This window comes from Rhineura floridana, chromosome 4 (assembly GCF_030035675.1).
Source record: "Rhineura floridana isolate rRhiFlo1 chromosome 4, rRhiFlo1.hap2, whole genome shotgun sequence".
Classification (NCBI taxonomy): Eukaryota; Metazoa; Chordata; class Lepidosauria; order Squamata; family Rhineuridae; genus Rhineura; species Rhineura floridana.
The window spans coordinates 147,594,987-147,614,641 of record NC_084483.1 but is presented as its reverse complement, the minus strand read 5'-3'; the positions used below and the strand labels follow the sequence as shown (position 1 = coordinate 147,614,641).

The following is a 19,655-nucleotide window of genomic DNA, read 5'->3' as shown; positions in this document are numbered from 1 at the left end:
TGTCTATATACCAACGCGCGGAGCTTGGGAAATAAGCAAGGGGAGCTTGAAGTCTTAGTGCATCAAGGCAAATATGACATCATAGGGATAACAGAAACTTGGTGGGATGACTCCCATGATTGGAATATAGCCATTCAAGGATATAAACTCTACAGAAAGAATAGAAGCAACAGAAAAGGAGGGGGAGTAGCGTTATACGTCAAAGACAAATACACCTCTATGGAAATCCAAGACAGTGAACAAAGGGGTCCGGTAGAGACCATTTGGGTAAAAATAAATGGAGAAACAAATAAAACCGACATGGTAGTAGGTGTCTACTACAGACCCCCTGGCCAAGCAGAGGTGGTAGACGAGGCCTTTCTCAAACAAATCTCTGAAATCTCAAGGAGGGAAGAAGTAGTAGTGATGGAAAACTTCAACTACCCGGATATCTGCTGGGAGACAAACTCTGCGAAGCACAAAGCCTCCAACAAATTCCTGATGGGCCTTGCTGATAATTTCCTCTTTCAAAAAGTAGAAGAAGGAACAAGGGGATCGGCAATCCTGGACCTGATCTTAACTAACACGGATGAATTGGTCACAGGAATTAAAGCGGTTGGTACCTTGGGAGAAAGTGAGCACATAATGCTGGAATTCCGGATTCTGGGGAAAGCCAAAGAAGAATATAGTCAAACATGGACCTTGGATTTCAGAAAAGCCGATTTTAGCAAGCTCAGGGAAATGATGGGTAGGATCCCGTGGCTAGATAGACTAAAGAAAAAAGGAGCCCAAGACGCGTGGGAGTTCATGAAGAACGTATTACAAAAAGCGCAATCGCAAACAATTCCAAAGAGGAAGAAAAATGGAAGACATCGGAAAAAGCCAATGTGGCTACACAGAAGACTGGTGGAGGAGGTAAAAGTAAAAAAGAGCATGTATAAAGAATGGAAGGAAGGACGCATCACCAAGGAAGAGTACCGACGAGCAGCTCGGGCTTGCAGGAAAGCTAAAACTAAGGAAAGCTAAAACCCAGAACGAGCTGAGGCTGGCGAGGGAAGCGAGGAACAACAAAAAGGGGTTTTTCAGATATGTTCGAAGCAAGAGAAAGAACAAGGAAACGGTGGGACTGCTGCTCAATGAGGATGGCAAAATGTTGACAGATAACGAGGAAAAAGCAGAACTGCTCAACACCTATTTTGCCTCCGTTTTCTCCCAAAAAGGGAACAGTGTGCAACCTTGCATCGGTAGCAATCTCAGTAAGGGGTCGGGATTGCAGTTCAAGATTGATAAGGAGATAGTCAGGAAATACCTAGTTAACCTAAATGAGTTCAAATCTCCAGGGCCTGATGAACTGCATTCCAGAGTATTGAAGGAACTTGCGATGTACTCTCAGAACCTCTTGCCATCATCTTTGAGAAATCATGGAGAACAGGAGAGGTGCCGGAGTATTGGAGACGGGCAAACGTCGTCCCGCTCTTTAAAAAGGGTAAAAAAGAAGATCCGGGGAATTACAGGCCAGTCAGTCTGACTTCAATACCGGGAAAGATATTAGAACGGATAATAAAAGAGTCCATTGGCAACTATCTAGATGACAATGCTGTGATTAGAAGGAGCCAGCAAGGGTTTGTCAAGAAAAAATCCTGTCAAACTAATCTCATCTCTTTTTTTGATCGGGTCACTAGCTTAGTAGATGGTGGAAATGCTGTAGATGTCATCTATCTAGATTTCAGCAAGGGGTTTGACAAAGTCCCCCACGACCTTTTGATTAGCAAACTAGTCAAATGCGGACTACATGGAAATACTAGCAGGTGGATTCACAACTGGTTGGAAAACTGTACTCAAAGAGTGGTCGTTGGTGGCTCTGCTTCGGACTGGAAGGAGGTCTCGAGTGGAGTGCCACAGGGTTCTGTCCTGGGGCCGATACTCTTCAACATTTTTATCAATGACTTAGATGATGGAGTGGAGGGAAGCCTTATGAAGTTTGTGGGTACGAAATTGGGAGGGATAGCTAACACAATGGAAGACAGGAATAAAATCCAAAGGGACCTGGATAGACTAGAAAATTGGGCTGAAATTAATAAAATGACATTCAATAAAGACAAATGCAAGATTCTGCATTTAGGTCACAAAAACAAAATGCATGGGTACAGGATGGGAAATACCCGGCTTAGCGGTAGTGCGTGTGAGAAGGACCTTGGAATTGTAGTGGACCGCAAGTTGAACATGACCCAGCAGTGTGATGCTGCGGCAAAAAAGGCAAACACAGTTTTGGGCTGCATAAACAGAGCTATAGTTTCCAGGTCGAGGGAAGTAATAGTCCCACTATATTCTGCATTAGTCAGGCCTCATCTGGAATACTGCGTTCAGTTCTGGGCGCCTCATTTTAAGAAAGATATAGACAAGTTAGAGTGGGTTCAGAAGAGGGCGACGAGGATGATAGCTGGTATGGAGAACAAGTCTTATGAGGAAAGGTTGAAGGAACTTGGCATGTTCAGTCTGGTGAAGAGAAGGCTGAGGGGTGACATGACTGCACTCTTTAAGTACCTGAAGGGCTGTCACATAGAGGAGGGTACAGATTTGTTCGCTGCTGCCCCAGAGGGTAGGACTAGGTCTGATGGTTTTAAGTTGCAGGAGCGTAGATTCAGACTGGACATTAGAAGGAACTTCTTGACAGTAAGGGCAGTTCGGCAATGGAACCGACTGCCTAGGGAGGTGGTGGGATCCCCTTCGCTGGATGTCTTCAAGCAGAGGCTGGACAGCTATCTGCAGGAGACGCTCTAGCTGTGGATTTCCTGCTGTGAGCAGGGGGTTGGACTCGATGGCCTACAAGGCCCCTTCCAACTCTATGATTCTATGAAATTACAGAAAACTGTAAATGCTTCTCCATCTCAAAGGCAAACTTATTGAAGTAAATTGGCCAACAAATGTGTAAGCCAGGCAACAAATGTTGGATTGTATTTACATCTTTTTGAACTTTTGATTGTGGTGGTGGTGGACAACCCTTCTCCTGTAGAGTTTTCATGCTAAAAATTGACGCCCATCTCAAAAATGTGTTTTTTCCTCCCAAGAGCAAAAAGCACCTTTGGGAGTTTATGTGTCTCTGTACGTGCGATTCTCACTGGGAAAATTACATCGGGAAAAGATTATAGCTCTGCAATCTCTATCTGGATCTGGGCCCTCTACAGCTTCTTTTTTGTTTGGTTAAGATGAAAGAAATGCAATCATGTATTTCTTATCTACTTTGGCTCCAAGACAGATTGTAAGAACATTTACTGTTGAGTGAGAGATGCTTCAGAGTACAAGGATTGCACTGTATGTTTCTGGAAAACTTCTAATACTACCAGAAATTAAAAAAAGATTTGCATGAATAGTATTCCAGAATGAACATTTTAAATATGACTTGCATATCTGTCTCATAAGCTTACCAAAGAACTAGAAAAAAAATTACCACTTAGGTCAACCTCAGACTGCCTAGCAGGTACAATTCCAAATTTAAATTGCCAGTACTTATTAGTGTGTGCTGACACTGGCAGAAGCCACAGAAGCCATAGGTAATCTCAAGAAATATGGATCCTTTTTAATGTCAAATTTTAGATATCAGCTCAGCACAGCAAATTACTCCTACTATTTTACACAACTCAGCAAGTCAACAGGCACTGTACAGAACACAGAAATAAAGTAATTCCTATCTAGACTATTACAATCACAGTAAGACTATGGCTGTGGCCCAGCCCAGTTTATCTTATTTTAGAAGTGCAAAAGTGGAACCTTTCAGATAAGACTAGACAAGCTCAGTCTGCCTATATTCCGAAATTCAAGTGCAGACATTATCTTATCCACTAGATGGGGCACCAGTACAGAGGCTGACCTAATGAACAAGTGTGCCCCTGTCACTTTCTGTCTTGGCTGTCTAAAGATCCCCCTTCACTTTCTTCCCAGACTTATTCAAAATGAGCTGGACAGGGGAGTTCTTGCTCTCAGGGAGAGTTTCTAGTGTGCAGAGCTGTCTTCATTCCTACCATAATTGTAGATTTCTCATACACCTTAGCGAATCACTGTCACAAAGCCTCCTTTTCTCCTCCCTCTCCACCTTTTTATTTTTCATTTGCTCCAGGCTGTCTAAAACTCTGCTGTCTGGATCATCTGTAGTGAACATGTCCCTTTTGTGTATAGGCTCCCTGCATATCCCAAGCATGCTACCAAATATCTCCCACCTAAACATTGGCATAGAGAAGACTGGGCTGTGAGAGGAAAACTGAAGTAGTTATGGCCACAGGCAGACATGACACACGTCAAGAGAGAACAAAGAGTTTGAGAATAGAGGTGAAAGGGTTATGTGGGGGTTAGCTGTTTGAGAAAATATGTGAAAGAAATCAAATGCCAATTCACAATTCATATATGGTGACTACATATGTACAAGTTCTAAAAGGACCAGGATGATAGCTTGTTTTCAGCACTGGCTTGGCCTTTACTGGTACATTCATTCTGAGAAGATTTGTTTATGTCAAACTTCCAGCTAGATTTCTGGACATTAACTGCCTTCATGGCCCTTGTAGGCAATCTGTGTTTGAACAGAGGTGGGGGACTATGAAATTTTACAATTTTTTCAGAATTCTCTCAGTAGATTTGACATCACTGACCATTAAGATTTTTTTGAGCCATCCATGCAGGCACAGAGTTAGGTGCAATATGTTACATTGGTTATACTTGTTCCTGTCTAGGCAGTTCCAGAAAGCAATGTTGGGAGACAGAAACAGCTTTTATCATCACCTGAAGGCAAAACTAAATTGCATCAGCTAAGGAACGGGAGTCAAGGCTGGATTAAGGTAGTTGGGGGCCCTAGTGCAGTTCCCATAATTGGACCTCTCTTCCTCAAAAAGGAATGCATGAAATAAGGTTTTGTGGTATCTTGAAAACTATGAAGTTTATTATTGCATAAGCTTTTGTGGACTACAAAAAATACTGAGTATGTGCAGTTTCACAACTCTCAGCAAAACACAAACAAAACATTTTCCAGTCTTGATAAAAAAAGAAAATACTCTTGAGTACATGCAATTTCATATTTTAAACTCACTTAACTCATCACTATTTTTGCCCAGTTCCTGCCTTGGGCTAGTCAACAACTCCCAGCCTAACATATCTCATGTGGCTATTGTGTATATATAGAAGAAGGTATGAAATGGCTGCAAAACAGGATTTAGTGCTTGTATCATAGACACAAATTTTGGTTCCTTAACCAGAGTGATGAATTTTTGTAGTATAAAGGGCCATGTTTTTCTGAACCTCCCCCCGCAAATTTTTACAAGCTCCAAGGCTTCAACCAATCTTAATCTGGCCTGATTATGCATGTCTAAGATGCTCAAGTTCCACTTGTGTTCAAAATGAACTTACTCCCAAGTTAGCATGCACAGGGGATTGATTCCTAAGAAGGGTTATCTTAGGTCTATAGCCACTGGGGGTGAGGGACTGTGGAAAGCAAAGCAATTTACTTCCATTTTAAAGATGTTTTACTTCTACAGGTAAAATAGTAGAGAAAAGCACAAAGTCACTATTTTTCCTGATTGCTCAAAAACAAAAATGAAACTCCTGCTCCAACTTTCCAATGTTCCAAAACCACTGAGATAACAGGATTTTAATCACTGCAGATTTTAAATTTTTTAAACATTATCTGTATTAAATTGTTTGAGTTTATACCTCTCTTTTATAAAATAACTTTAAACATAGTGGACTGCCTATATTTAAGTCCTGTTTGTTTTGCATTGCTAATAATCTCCTCACTGTATACTCTTCTGCCTCTTCCTCACAAGAAAGCTCAGGCTGCAATCCTGTACCTACTTACCTGGGAGTAAGCCCCAATAAACACAGAGACTTTTTTGTGAGTAGACAAAATACTTTTTTTTTTTAATTAAATGAAAGCTCAAAGTTTGGGACTCTGCTGGCATGGGACCTAGTCCTGGTGCAATTGCTCCAGTTGCACCATTTTAATCTGGCCCTGACTGGAACTAACAGGATCAGAGCAGGTGTAGAGGGGGAATTTCCACCACTGCTGCAGCCCTGAGGAAATCCCTCTCTTGAAGATAGCATCTGCGTTGGAAAGAAGTCTCGAACTGGCATCAGGGTTTCTTGTTATGTTTGAATTGGACCTATATATTCTGTTCACTACCAAAGTGATTTAACAGTTTTATTGAAAAGGGCCACAAACTGGATATACAGATTTAGGTTTAGATTAAAATGTATTCACTTATTTCAAAAATATACCGTATGTTAGGTAAATTTGTGAAGCTAAATTTGTGGATCTGTATACAGTATACTTTTATATGCACTATTCATTTTGACCTAAAGTGTACTAATTATTTCCTATTTTACTACATATATTTTCAGTACTTAAAAGATAACACCAACATCTTCATCAACGAGGCAGCTCATGATACGTGAAGGAAGCATACGTGGAGTTGCCCCTTCATTAAAGTGGATGAGGTAGCTAGTGGTTCTGAAGCCTCCAGACCTTCAACCAGTTTTCTTGATGGTCAATTATATAAATAAGAAAACTGTTTTGTTTTGCTGATCAGAGAAGCTGCTACTCTATAAAACCAAACAATAATAGAATACTTTCAGCACTGCAATGGAGACTTACAGCTGGAATTTGGAATAAGCATTGCACTGAAATGGTTTGATGGTTAATGGCATAAAAGAGTACCACAACTCACAACAGGATACATTAGGCTTATATATTATTACAGTTGTGTGACAGTTTTAAAAGCAAGTATGAAAATACGATTGCCAAGCAGATTCTAAATCAATGACCACATGTGAATGATCATGGTTTATGGCTGACTGTCCAAATGCAGCCAATGAATGCTAGAGAATATGCAAAATATGCACATATTTATCTGCCAAGAAGTTATGGTTTTATCTGCTTTCCTTTATTTGCTATTAATCAGAATTACCCACAGAATAGTGCACGTCATGGGTTTAATAACGGACAGAGGTTATAACAACACTTTAATAATTCACTTTGTTTTATACAGCTTCCTATTAGTTAAGAAGATAAATAACCACTATCAAGGAAATATTAACAAAATACAATTCTCTTCATGTATCTGGGATTTAAGTGTAAACTTCTAAAAAATCTTCTAGGAGATGGCAGATATCTGTTCCGTTTTTGAATGTTTGGTCCTCTGCAAAATAAGCCACTCAGTTCTAGAACAGGAAGCTTTATATCATGGAACATAATAAAACAGCCTTAATTTGTAATGCTCAAGATTCTACAACAAAGGCTCTTATCATATATGCAGCAAGAAATGCCAGATGTCCAAGCTGGATTTAGAAAGGGAAGAGGCACCAGAGATCATATCGCAAACATACATTGGATAATGGAATGGACTAAGGAATATCAGAAGGAAATCATCCTGTGCTTTATAGATTACAGCAAAGTCTTTGTGTAGATCATGAAAAACTATGGAATGCTTTAAAAGAAATGGGGGTGCCACAGCATCTGATTGTCCTGATACGCAACCTATACTCTGGACAGGACAGAATATGGAGAAACTGACTGGTTCCCAATCGGAAAGGGTGTGAGAGAGGGGTTTATTTTATCACCCTATTTATTTAATCTATATGCAGAACATATCATACAGAAAGCAGGATTGGATCAAGATGAAGGTGTGAAAATTGGAGGGAGAAATATCAATAATTTAAGATATGCAGGCGATACCATACTACTAGCAGAAACCAGTAATGATTTGAAACTAATGCTGATGAAAGTTAAAGAGGAAAGCACAAGAGCAGGACTACAGCTGAACGTCAAAAAGACTAAAGTAATGACAACAGAAGATTTATGTAACTTTACAGTTGACAGTGAGGACATTGAACTTGTCAAGGGTTATCAATACCTTGGCACAATCATTAACCAAAATGGAGACAATAGTCAAGAAATCAGAAGAAGGCTAGGACTGGGGAGGACAGCTATGAGAGAACTAGTAAAGGTCCTCAAATGCAAAGATGTATCACTGAACACTAATGTCAGGATGATTCAGACCATGGTATTCCCGATCTCTATGTATGGATGTGAAAGTTGGACAGTGAAAAAAGAGGGGTAAGAGAAAAATCAACTCCTTTGAAATGTGGTGTTGGAGGAGAGCTATGCACATACCATGGACTGCGAAAAAGACAAATAATTGGGTGTTAGAACAAATTAAACCAGAACTATCACTAGAAGCTAAAATGATGAAACTGAGGTGATCATACTTTGGACACAAAATGAAGACATGATTCACTAGAAAAGACAATAATGCTGGGAAAACAGAAAGGAGTAGAAAACGAGGAAGACCAAACAAGAGATGGATTGAGACTTGAACTTACAAGATCTGAACAGGTCACTGATTCATAGGGTTGCCAAAAGTCGTAATCGACTTGAAGGCACATAAGAACAACAACAAAAAATTAGCTACAGGGGAATCTTTTTTTTTGTCTTCATCCTAATACTGGGGTGCTTTTAAAGAAGAGATATACAAAATATAGATGGAAAGGTATAACGTTCACATACATATTACTGTCAGAAAAGAAATTCACTCATACACACCACTCTAAAACCTACATTATATTTTTCCTAAGCAGTTATTTCCCCCCTTCAGTCCACGGCAGAAGGCTGAATAGTTGAAGGGGATGATAAGCTAAATAACTAGGAGGAACTGTTCAAACAATATATCTAGCCTGAAGACCAACCCCCAGGAAAGAACCCTAGTGTGGAAAAATATTGTTCTTTCTAAGCCGTATTCTAGCCAGGCAACCCAGAAAGATATAATGGTGATATTATTGAAAGCTGATGAGAAGTTCAACAGAACCAATGGAGGCACACACACACCCTGTCCAGTTCCTCATCTTGATAATCCATGAAGGTGATCATGCCTTGTTTCCATCCTGTAATTGAGCTTGAACCTGGATTGAAATTCTAACATCCAGGAATCCCTAGGACTGAGTTGCTACCACATGTTCAAACACCTTGCCCATAAATGAAATACTGTAGACTGGCTTTAAATTATACAATATTATGCAATTTAGATGGTTTTTTCTTTCAACAAAAGTTTTACAACTCTTTTGAGGGTTATGGAGTTATACTCTCCCCTCAGTCTAAGGAGACATTAACTACTACATTTGCCCACAAGGACAGATCTCCTCCGGATAGGTGGTTGGCATCACAGTTCCAATAATCCTGACCACCTCTTCAGGCTGCACAAATTGATAATAGGAGAAGCAGTTTGCCACATTTCCTTCATTGTAATTGTGCTAACTGCAACATACAAGTTGGAAAATGTATGAGCAATTTTATCTTGCTAGTTACAGCAGGCCACCAAGTACTCTCTTTACTCATACTGAGGTCCAAGATGCACCAGACCTCTAACTTCTCAGAATATCTCTGCTGGATGACTGTGTAGACAGGATGGTGGTGGAAAAGTAGGATTTCTTTCCACCAGCACTGCAGCCAAGTAGGCCTTAACATGGGGTCTAGTTTTTGTTTGGTCAGACTCATAATGAATTTTCTGTCATTATAACTCTAATCATTTGCTTGCCATTTGTGTCCCAAGACCCTCCCTCCCAGTGGGTGGAATCAAAATGATCAAGGGACTGATGCAACTTTCCTATGAGCTATGATTGCAAATGTAGGGCTTTTCAGTTTAGAAAAAAAGGTAACAGGAGACATGATGGAGGTGCATACGGCGATTCCCATTGCACGGAAAGTGGATAAGAAGTTTTTCTCCATCTCTGTTAATAGTAGAACACAGTGCCATCCAACAAAGCTGAATGTTAGAAGATTCAGGGCAGATAAACGGAAGTACTTCTTCACACAGCGTGTGGTTAAACTACGGAATTCACTACCACAAGATGTAGTAACAGCCACCAATTTGGATATCTTTAAAAGGGGATAGAATAAATTACTGGAGGATAAAGCTATCAATGAATACTATCTATGATGGCTGTGGCATGCCTCTCAATTACCAGCTGAATTCTAAGTGGGGAGAGTGATGTTGTCCTACTTGTGGGCTTCCCATAGTTGGTTGGCCACCGTGAGAATAGGATAATGGACTAGATGGGGTCCTTTGGTCAGATCCTACAGTGTTCTTCGTGTGTTCTTATGGAAGAGTGCTAAGAAACTGAAGCTCAATCGAGGTAGGACTGGGTGTTTTTAGTGAATGTTCTATCAAATCCAGGTGAGTGGTATATGCAACTTGTGCTAGATGAGGTCACAACTTTCCCTTAAGGACCAGATCTGGGGATTCTGTCTGATCCAGCCTTGTTACTGCATGCTCAAGAAATGTTGGTAGCTTGTAGTACCTTAAATTAGTTGTGGCTCGTATGCCAGCTATGTCCTTTCTAGGAGAGAGAGTATCTGGCCATAATAATCCATGACCTAGTAACATCAAGACCGGAATTCTGTAATAAAGTGCCAGAGAACCTTTTTCAGCCAGAAAGCTGTATTCCATCTTGGCCAATCCTCCAGGGGCCACATGCCATTAGTGGGCATAGCCAAAACAAGTAGGCATGCCCAAAGTAGATGTGGCTATCACACCAAACTCCCACACATATGCATAGCGAGAGAGACTGCTGGGAGAAGGGATTAAAAGTCTTCCCCCAGCAATCTCCTAATGGGGGCTGTGATGTCATATGTTAAAACCTGTAAATATGGTAAGTGCAGGTTTATTAAGGGATATATGGTAAGTGAATTGAATGAGAGGGGGGAGAGCATGGGTTGGAAGGCTGGAGAATGCTGGATGATGATTGTCTGAGTGTTTGAATGGCTGAAGGTATAAATGGGAGGATGACAGTGGAGAGGAGGTAGGTTGGTGAGAGTTGTTGGAGAGTCGTTAGTGGAGAATTATTTGGATGGGTAGAGTTCTGAGGGAGGGTTGGATTATATTTGGCTGATATTTAGACAGTATATATATGACCAGAAACATAAAGAGTGACACTATATGGAACCATACATTTGTTAAACATTCCTAAAGTAATCTTGTTATTTCCTGGTGTTATCAAATAAATACTTTTATTGGTTTACCAAAAGCCTAATCCTTGGCTGGGAATACACAGACCAGAAGGGAGGGCAGGGTAATTACCAAGGCTGAAGGGAAACTGTATCATATGGTGGCAGCCGTGAAGGGAGATATTGGAACAACATCAAGTATCCAGAGCAACCCAGGATTGTATGCTTTATAGACAAAGATACAAGGGGATTGTGGACAGCAAGGGCACCCAGACACAAAGTAACAAGCTATAGAGAGACTGAGGCAAAGTCTCTAGCAGTATTGTTTACAGGGAGTGATTGGTGGTGCTGCCTAGCAGTGGGATCTTGTGAGATCCGTGCTAGAGCTGAGTGTGAAAAAATAAAAACGACGATCCTGACAGGTGGTGTCCTGAGGTGGTGCCTAGTGAGAAGCGGTAGCCACAAGCAGGTGGGAACCTGACAGGTGGAGCCAAAGGTGGAAACGTTAAAGGGGCTGCTTCACTGGAAACCACAACCCTAAGGTATTCCAGGTGTCTTGAGGTGGAGGCACCCACCCAACATAGCTGGTTTTCTCTTCCCCCCTCCTTTCCCAAAATGAAAGGTAAAAAAAACCATTGGGAACTGTTGCTTTAAGCAGTGACTTCCAGTGTAGCTGGCTTCCCTCACCCTTTCTAGTGGAAAAGGTCGCGGGAGCCACTGGGAACTGCTAATCACCGCTGAGCACTGATCAAGATAATTAAGTGCTTCTGAGAACAAAGTGCTCCAGAAAATAAAATGATACCTGTTCACTCCAAGTCCTGGCAATGAAAACAAAATGTTCCTGAGCACAGAGGGTGCTCATAGTGCTCTGAGAAAAAAGGGACTGCTGATCACTTCCAAGTGGTGAAAATGAAAGCCAAGTGCTTCTGTGAGACATTTATTTGGAAATGGCATACAAATAGAACAACAACAAAGAATGATCAGTAAATGTTTGGTAGTGGTTTGATCCCCTTCTCCTATCCCCAATCTCAGCAGTATTAAACATGTGACCATGGCAGTGAATTATTTGTGTCTGGGGTTTCTTCCCCTTTAGTGCTGACTCTGGCAATATGGGAGACTGGTAGGTTACCCTGTAAGGGTTCACTGGCTGTTTCTGGTTCCCATCATCATTCTTGCTGTAATATCACTGTAAGCAGGGCTGCCCTTGAAGATGGTCTGGTAGCATCCAAACTATGGAACCCGCTCCTGAGTCATGTTTGCCAGACATTTTCATTATTAGCTTTTAGGCACCTTACAAAGTCCATCCTTCTGAAAGCATCTCGTTGCTTTTATGATTTTTTAAAACTGTTTTTGGTTTTGGTTGTTTTTAATACTGTAGCTTTCTTATATTTATTGCTGTCAGTCATCTTGGGGCACTAACAATAAGGCAGAATATACATTTCACCATATATAAAAAATGAAATAGAAATATTAAAAGTCTAAAGAATAAACTGTCACAGCAATAGAAGCACTAAGACACTTTAAAATAGTTTGAAAATCAAGAACTTAATGAAACTATTAAGTTGAAGGAAGGCTGAGACGGTGCCATGATTCTTTCTAATAGAAATATGTAATGATGCTCATTAGTAGTATGGGTGTCAAAATAGGCTAGACTTAGCTGATTTTGTTGTGGTAAGAGTGCCATCCAGTGTTGTTCAGAATCTTTTTTCTTACTCAATGTAGTAATGCAGGGGCGGAGAACCACCAGCCTAGGGGCCAAATTCAGTCCTCCAGGCTTCCCTATCTGGTCTTCAGGACTTTCCCCAGACCATGCTCCTCTCCCCAGGCTGTACTTTTCACCCGCTCTGCACCCTCCTTGAGCGTGATTTTGCTTGGCAGGAATGTTTCTTTGAACTGTGATGTGTCTGTTTGCCTGGATGGAGGATTCAGGGGCATATATTTATTTTAATTTATTGCATTTATATCCCACCTTACCTCCAAAGAGCTCAAGGTGGCATACAAATATGGTTCACCTCCTCCTAATTTATCTTCATAACAACCCTATGAGGTAGGTGAGGGCAACAGACAGTGGCCCAAGGTCACCCAGCGAACTTCATGGCAAAGTATGTATGTGTGTGTGTGTGTTTGTAGAAACCTCTGACTATTGTGTGGATGGAATTTAGTTTATTTTAAGAGTCGTATCCATCGTTCCACCCAGTTTTGCCTGTGGCCCCAACCACTATGGGCATACAGTTCTTGGAAGGTTGCCCATCCCTGTAGTAATGTATGAGATAAACGTGCTTTTCAGTGAAAAACAAGTATCAAATATTAAACAATATATAGGGAAGTTTTTAATTTGGCTGAACTCACATACACTATTTCTTGCTATCTGATTTGAGTAGCAGCCTTCAAAAGATCATCCAGTTATCCACACATCAATTCTAGCTGACCACAAGAGGTGGAAGAGATAGCACAAAACATTTCTCCAATTCTAGTATTCCCTTTTATAGTGCCTAGGTTTTTTTTTTTTTTTGCAGTTTTTAGATAGATAATAAAAAGCAACTGTAAGCATATAGGTTTTCACATTCAACACTATACATACTGACATATATTTTGGTATCTACTACCTAATATGTGTTTTCCCATAATACATTAACACAAATGTTAATGGGCTTTGCATGGTGTTATTTGCTTATGGATTGTGGTAAGTATGCTTTTAAAATAAGAATACGTACAAGTATCCAAACGGACAGTACTTGTCACATACTATGGGTTTGCATTTCTTAGGACGTGGGCGGCACTGACAGATCTTACAGTTGTGGACATCAGTCTGGAAACCGAAGGCACAATCCAAGGAACAACCTGACATGAGGTCAGTACACAACTCCTCTCCTGTGAAGAACATATGAAGCTTAGCAAAAACTGGTAATAGTGATTCATCTCAGAAATAAGATGCAACACACATGTCGAATATTTCTCCCCACCCCTACCCAGGCACCTTACAGAATATGATTTCTGCCCATACCTCCTAAATGCCCTAATTACATATAATTATGTGTATGAAAAGGTTTGAAAACAGTGCAACGGTGTAATCATAATATTTCAATCTATTATGGACCAGTACCATGGTATACTGTGCCATTCAAAACTGAATAACTAATAGGATATCACATTGTATAATTTCATTCATTAAACAAACTTTTCTATTCATTCTGGGTAGCTTTGTATTAAGGATAATGTACATTTATAGTTGAAGTGGAATAATCTAAAGCATACGTGAGAAATATATAATTTATGAAGGATCTTTTCCTTCAATTGACATACAACATCTTTTGTAAAAAAAAGCTATGTTAATTAAAGAACTAGCATAAATCCCATATACTAATAATGAACTCATTCTCTGAGTTTTAATCCACATTTAGCCAATCCACACACAAGAGAGGTTTTGCATAAGGACAAAATGTGGGCTCCTACTGGGAGGAAGGGCAGGACATAAATCTAATAAATAAATAATTTCCAAACAGTCAAATGAGGACTAAGAATGCTCAGTGAGCACTTAATGAGGAGACAACAATTTTTTTGTGGTAGTGGGAATTGAAATGAAGTATCTTAGAAGACGGCATGGCTAGCTGGTTGCAACACTGAACAAGAGCACTCCATACTTCCAAATTTTTTAGCAGTTCACATTTGTGTAGACTACTGGTTAGGCAAATGTTTAAGGAGGAAGTCAACAGCATTAGCTGCAAAATTAATTTGACGTTTCTAGAAACAATAAATGAAACTTGAAGCTATAAGGGACTGCTCAATTTTGTTAAGAGTTTTATCCCGTATCTTTTCTACAGCAGTTTCCACTCACAAAAGGCAAACTACAGTGTAAAAAGCATGTTACCTCTCAAAACTGGAATCTGTTGCAAAAGAACTTCAAGGAAAGCTCTTGATATTTCCCTAAACTACATGAAAATGGCTTCATTAGATTGCAGCTAAGGAATCTGCCTATACATATGCCAATTAAACAAATTATGTCAGTGGTTAAATCAGCAAGAGTTCCATGTAATTAGGCATCAGAGCCTTGCAATCCTTAAATGACTATACAATAGTTACTCCAAAGAAGTCTTACATTTACAGATTTTCAAGCCACCTGTCGGAGAGATTTACAAAAAACAATCACCTTTTTGTCTAGAATATCTCCACAGAATTCAGAATAATAAATCAGATGCTGTGATGCAACTAATGTAGAGAAAACATTTTGATAGCAACTTAAATAATATGTAAGAATCTTAAAGTTACTAAGGCTGCAATCCTAGCCCCCTTACCTTGGAGTAAGTCCCATTGAATACAATAGGAATTACTTCTTGTGTAAACACAGTTAGGATTGCACTGTAAGGCATAAAGTAGGGATGAGTAGTATGGGAAAATTAAAAGCAACAACAAGAGGTGAAAATGAACAGATAATAAAAATGGGATTAGCAGAGAATGGATGCTAATCCATATGACATCCAAATGACAAAAAACCATCCATATGACAAAATAAAAACATTGATAAACTTTCTTAACTGGGTATCAATTGCATAGTTCAAAATTATTCTAAATGCCAATATTGTTAGTCTCTGCCAGTAGAGAGCAGCAAAGAATCATTTTGATCTGAACAGAACTAACTTTCTGAATCAGATCAATGATAATTCAGCACCACTCAGATGCCCCTGAGATAGCCATTCTGTTTCACAGGTACATGACACCAGAATATGAAAATGCCATTTTAGCTATCAATGCAGTCACTGATTGATGAATTTTCTAATCCTTTTTAGCAGATACATAATCTAATGACCATCATCATATATTGTGGCAATGATTTCAATTAAAGTCAAGGATGTATTGCATCAAGAAATACTTCCATTCTATTATCTTGAACCTATTGTGAACCAGTTTTGTTGGATCAAGTAGCAGGTTCATAGCTTCAAGAAGTCTCTTGAAAAGCAATCATATTAACAGCATGTATGATACACAATCCATTAATACAGATGCCACAAAAAACAGTATAGCTTTTCTAAAGTACTGTGCAACAACTGACATGTAAAACTTGCAAAGCCCTATTCCAGTATGACATTCATATTCCAAGTCAAATTAAAATCCTTCAGACTACTTCCAAATACAGCTTATATCCATGCATGGATGCAAATTTCAGAAAAGTTAATAAAATTCATGTATGTCCATATAATATTATTATGCATTATAGCAAACACAATGCCACCTTCCCAAATTGCTCTTGGTATGTTTTTTTTGTGTGTGTGGTAATAATAAATTACTTTAACTGAATACATAATAAGGGATTAGCCATTTGTGCATATGCACAGATTCTTCATACAGAATGAAAACCCTGGACCACTTACTTCAAAGATTGTCTATTGAAGCTTGGGACCCAAGAGAAAGAGGAGGCTTCTTTCAGCTCCACAGACACCTACTAGCCTCCATTGCTTTTGGAAACCAAGAAATTGATGGGCTTTTGGAAACCAGGAAATTGATGGGAAAGAGTTTCACGTCTCACCTAGCCTGGAGGAAATGGAATGACTGCTTGAATATTCAGAAGATGGGTCTTTTGAAGTGCTCAGGCAAGACAAGAGAAAGTCATTCTTAACAAAGTGATGAGATTTTGGGAGAGTAAGAGCAGTTATCCTCCTATGGTTTTATTGGTAGCATACGCACTGCCAAATTCCTAGAGGATTTCTGGGCACTTTTATATATAAAAAGTAAATAATCTGAGAGTAAACTACTGAATTTCCTCATGTTTTGGACAGCATGAATGGCATCTGTTGACCATGTAAGTTGTTTTCCCAAAATGGTGGAATACTTTCCAAATTTCTAGAAGTACACATCAAGCACCCTCCCTTCCCGTTTTTAGATAGGTATTAAAAATATTTTTATTCTAGAGGGCACTTTTAAATTGATTTCTGTTGTTTTACACAGTTTTTCTAAGTTTTAAAGCTGCAGTGTTTTATATTTGAATAGCTTATTGTTACTGAGTTGATCCAGAGAAAAGTCTGTAGAAGGGGAGTTCTAAATATACATATTTAAAATAAATAAAATAAAGCAAGCTTTCCCTTTCCCTGGCAACCCACTGAAAAGCATGTTCAAAGAGATGCGGGACCCTGCTGAATGAGGTGGGGTGTAGCATGGAGGCTCCCCAAAACTAGGCAGAGGCAATGCCACAAGTGAAGAGTCCACCCCATTCAGTAGAGTCCCCCAACTGATGGGAGAGGCTTTTCATGGGGTTGACAGGGGTAGAAGAGGGATGGGGAAGTCAGCACCCAGCAGCCTCCTGCTGTAGGCATTTCTCTGGATTGATCCCATTATATTTTATGTCAACCACTTTAGGATTTCTTTAAAAAGCAAGATATAAATTATTTAGGTAAACCATTCAACTATTCACAGAAATGAGCAGTCACAAGGGTCATGTATGAGGAGGGCCACTGTGGTGTCCTCCATATGTTGTTGGATGATAACCCCCATCACCACTGACTGGCGTGGCAACTGTCAGGAATTATGGTAGCTTTAGTCCAGCAACTTATGGAGGGCACAATGCTGGCTACCCCTACCTTATATGGATTCTGAAAGACACAGGTAGTAAATGAAAGACCTAAATGACTAGAGGACTTTCCAGTAAGAAATGTTATTGATACTTTGTTTCTTGTTCTTCTACACACTGTTAAGCAGTTAAACAAGAAATTTGAGAGCATAATAAAATAATGCACCACAGAAGAGTAAAAACTCAACAGTACAACTATCAGAAATTCACATAAGATGAATACAACCGGGGCTGGCCACAATTTTAAAAATAGCAGGGGAAAAAAATCAGAAGATGGAAGTAAATTCTCAAAGGGATTATTAGTATCAGGTTTACTTAGAAACATGTTAACACAAATCAGGCAGAAGGTGCCTTCCAGGGTATCCTGTGAACACCCAATGACACTAGCTTTTCACTAGTCCATTTTGGGTCCAAATTTAAAGGGTTGGTTTTAACCTTCAAAACTTTATAAACTGCTTGGGACAAGGTTAATTGAAAGATTGCCTTCTCCCATATGTACCTACTGCAAACTTAAAAACGTCTTCAGAAGCCCAGATCCAGGTGCTCCTCCCAAATGAATTATGGTGATTAATCACCAGAGAGAGGGTCTTTTCAGAAGTGGTACCCTATTTATAGAACAACCTTCCCAGGAAGCTTTGCCTAGTGCTATCTTTGTGGTCCTTCCAGCACCTGGTGAAGACCTTTCCATTTACTTTGGAAAGGTAAATTTCTAAACAAATCACATAATTCAGGCCTCCCAGTTTTTAAATGTTTTTCTTTAATTTTTGTGTTCTGTTTGTATTTATTTTGTTTTGACTTTATGCTTTAGTTTTAATTGCTTTTTAATGTAAGCTGCTCAGAGAACTTTGTGCTATGGGGTAGTATACAAATCTGGCTTTTTACATCTTCTCTTTCTGAAAAAGGTACATATTTTTAAGAATGCTAGCAACTATTTTAATTTTCATGAACATTCCTTTTACAAAAAATACTGGGTTTGCTTTTGTGAATTATTTTCAAGTATATTTTATGTAGAATTTGTCTATCAGTCTAATTGTACCTTCCTGTGTTTGAGTATATTATACTTGCCTGGTATCCAGTCATCATTTGTCTTGCCTCGTACAAATCTGTAGCATATACTATACCCAATCTCTTGTCTGCTTTGTAAAATTGACAAGGAAAACCTTGTATGCTTTGAAAATATGATCAATTTGTGTCCTTTAGCTTTTTCAGTTCACCTTGTTGAAGCTCATGTTTTGCCTGCCTGATGTGTATTTATAAGCAAACATAGCAGTATGGCTTACATATATATGTTTATACATTAGTGCATGTATATTAACTATACACTGGCAACAAGTCATTTAGTTACTGCTCCTGGACATCTAGTATTTCTTTTCCATGTGGATTTTGGAGACCACTGCCTAACTCATTTACTCACATATATTCTGGTGCCTGGAAATCCTACAAGCAGCACTAGTTCCCACTGTACCTGACATTTCAATTGCCCTGATTATTTTGATGCTTGCCTTACCTTTCTGCTGCCAGCCATACTTTGATGGCCTCCTCCTGCCTGTGCAAAAGAAATGCCAGCAAGAACTTTAAAACTCTGGGACTTTTAGGGTGATATTCAATGTAAATTTTTCCTTGTGCAAAGGATTGTTCTCCCCTCTCCAAACTTATCTGAACTCAGAAGACATACTCAATTTATTGGCCATCCTCCATCCACCACTGAGTCCAGCCACTTATCCAGGGCTTGCATCGCCTCTCCCTATTCAGATGTTACAGAGGAATAGAACTGGGTGTCATCGGCATACTGCTAACACCTTGCCCCAAATCTCCTGATGACCATTCCCAAACGCTTCACATACCTGTTAAACAGCACTGGGGACAAGATGGTACCCTGCAGCACCGCACAGCACAACTGCCAGAGAGTTGAAAGACCCAATGCTATTCTCTGAAAACGACCCTGGAGATAGGATTGGAACCGCTGTAAACAGTGCCTCCGATACCCATCTCACTAAGTCAGCTCAGGAGGACACCATGGTCAATAGTATCAAAAGCTGCCAAGATATCAGGTAAGAATAACATGGTCACACTCCCACTATCCTTCTCCTAATAAAGGTAATCCATCAAGATGACCAAGACAGATTCAGTCCCATAACC

The 19,655-nt window shown here is 39.7% G+C and overlaps 1 protein-coding gene across 4 annotated transcripts in view; it reads right to left on the bottom strand.

Annotated features, from left to right (window-relative positions):
- CRIM1 (cysteine rich transmembrane BMP regulator 1) overlaps positions 1-19,655 on the bottom strand; it is a 269,320-nt gene that overhangs the window by 49,060 nt on the left and 200,605 nt on the right. For all 4 annotated transcript variants that reach the window (XM_061624693.1, XM_061624691.1, XM_061624692.1 and 1 more), the window contains one exon: positions 13,672-13,828. In XM_061624693.1, coding sequence (XP_061480677.1) covers positions 13,672-13,828 — 157 coding nt within the window. The remainder of the gene's footprint in view (positions 1-13,671; positions 13,829-19,655) is intronic.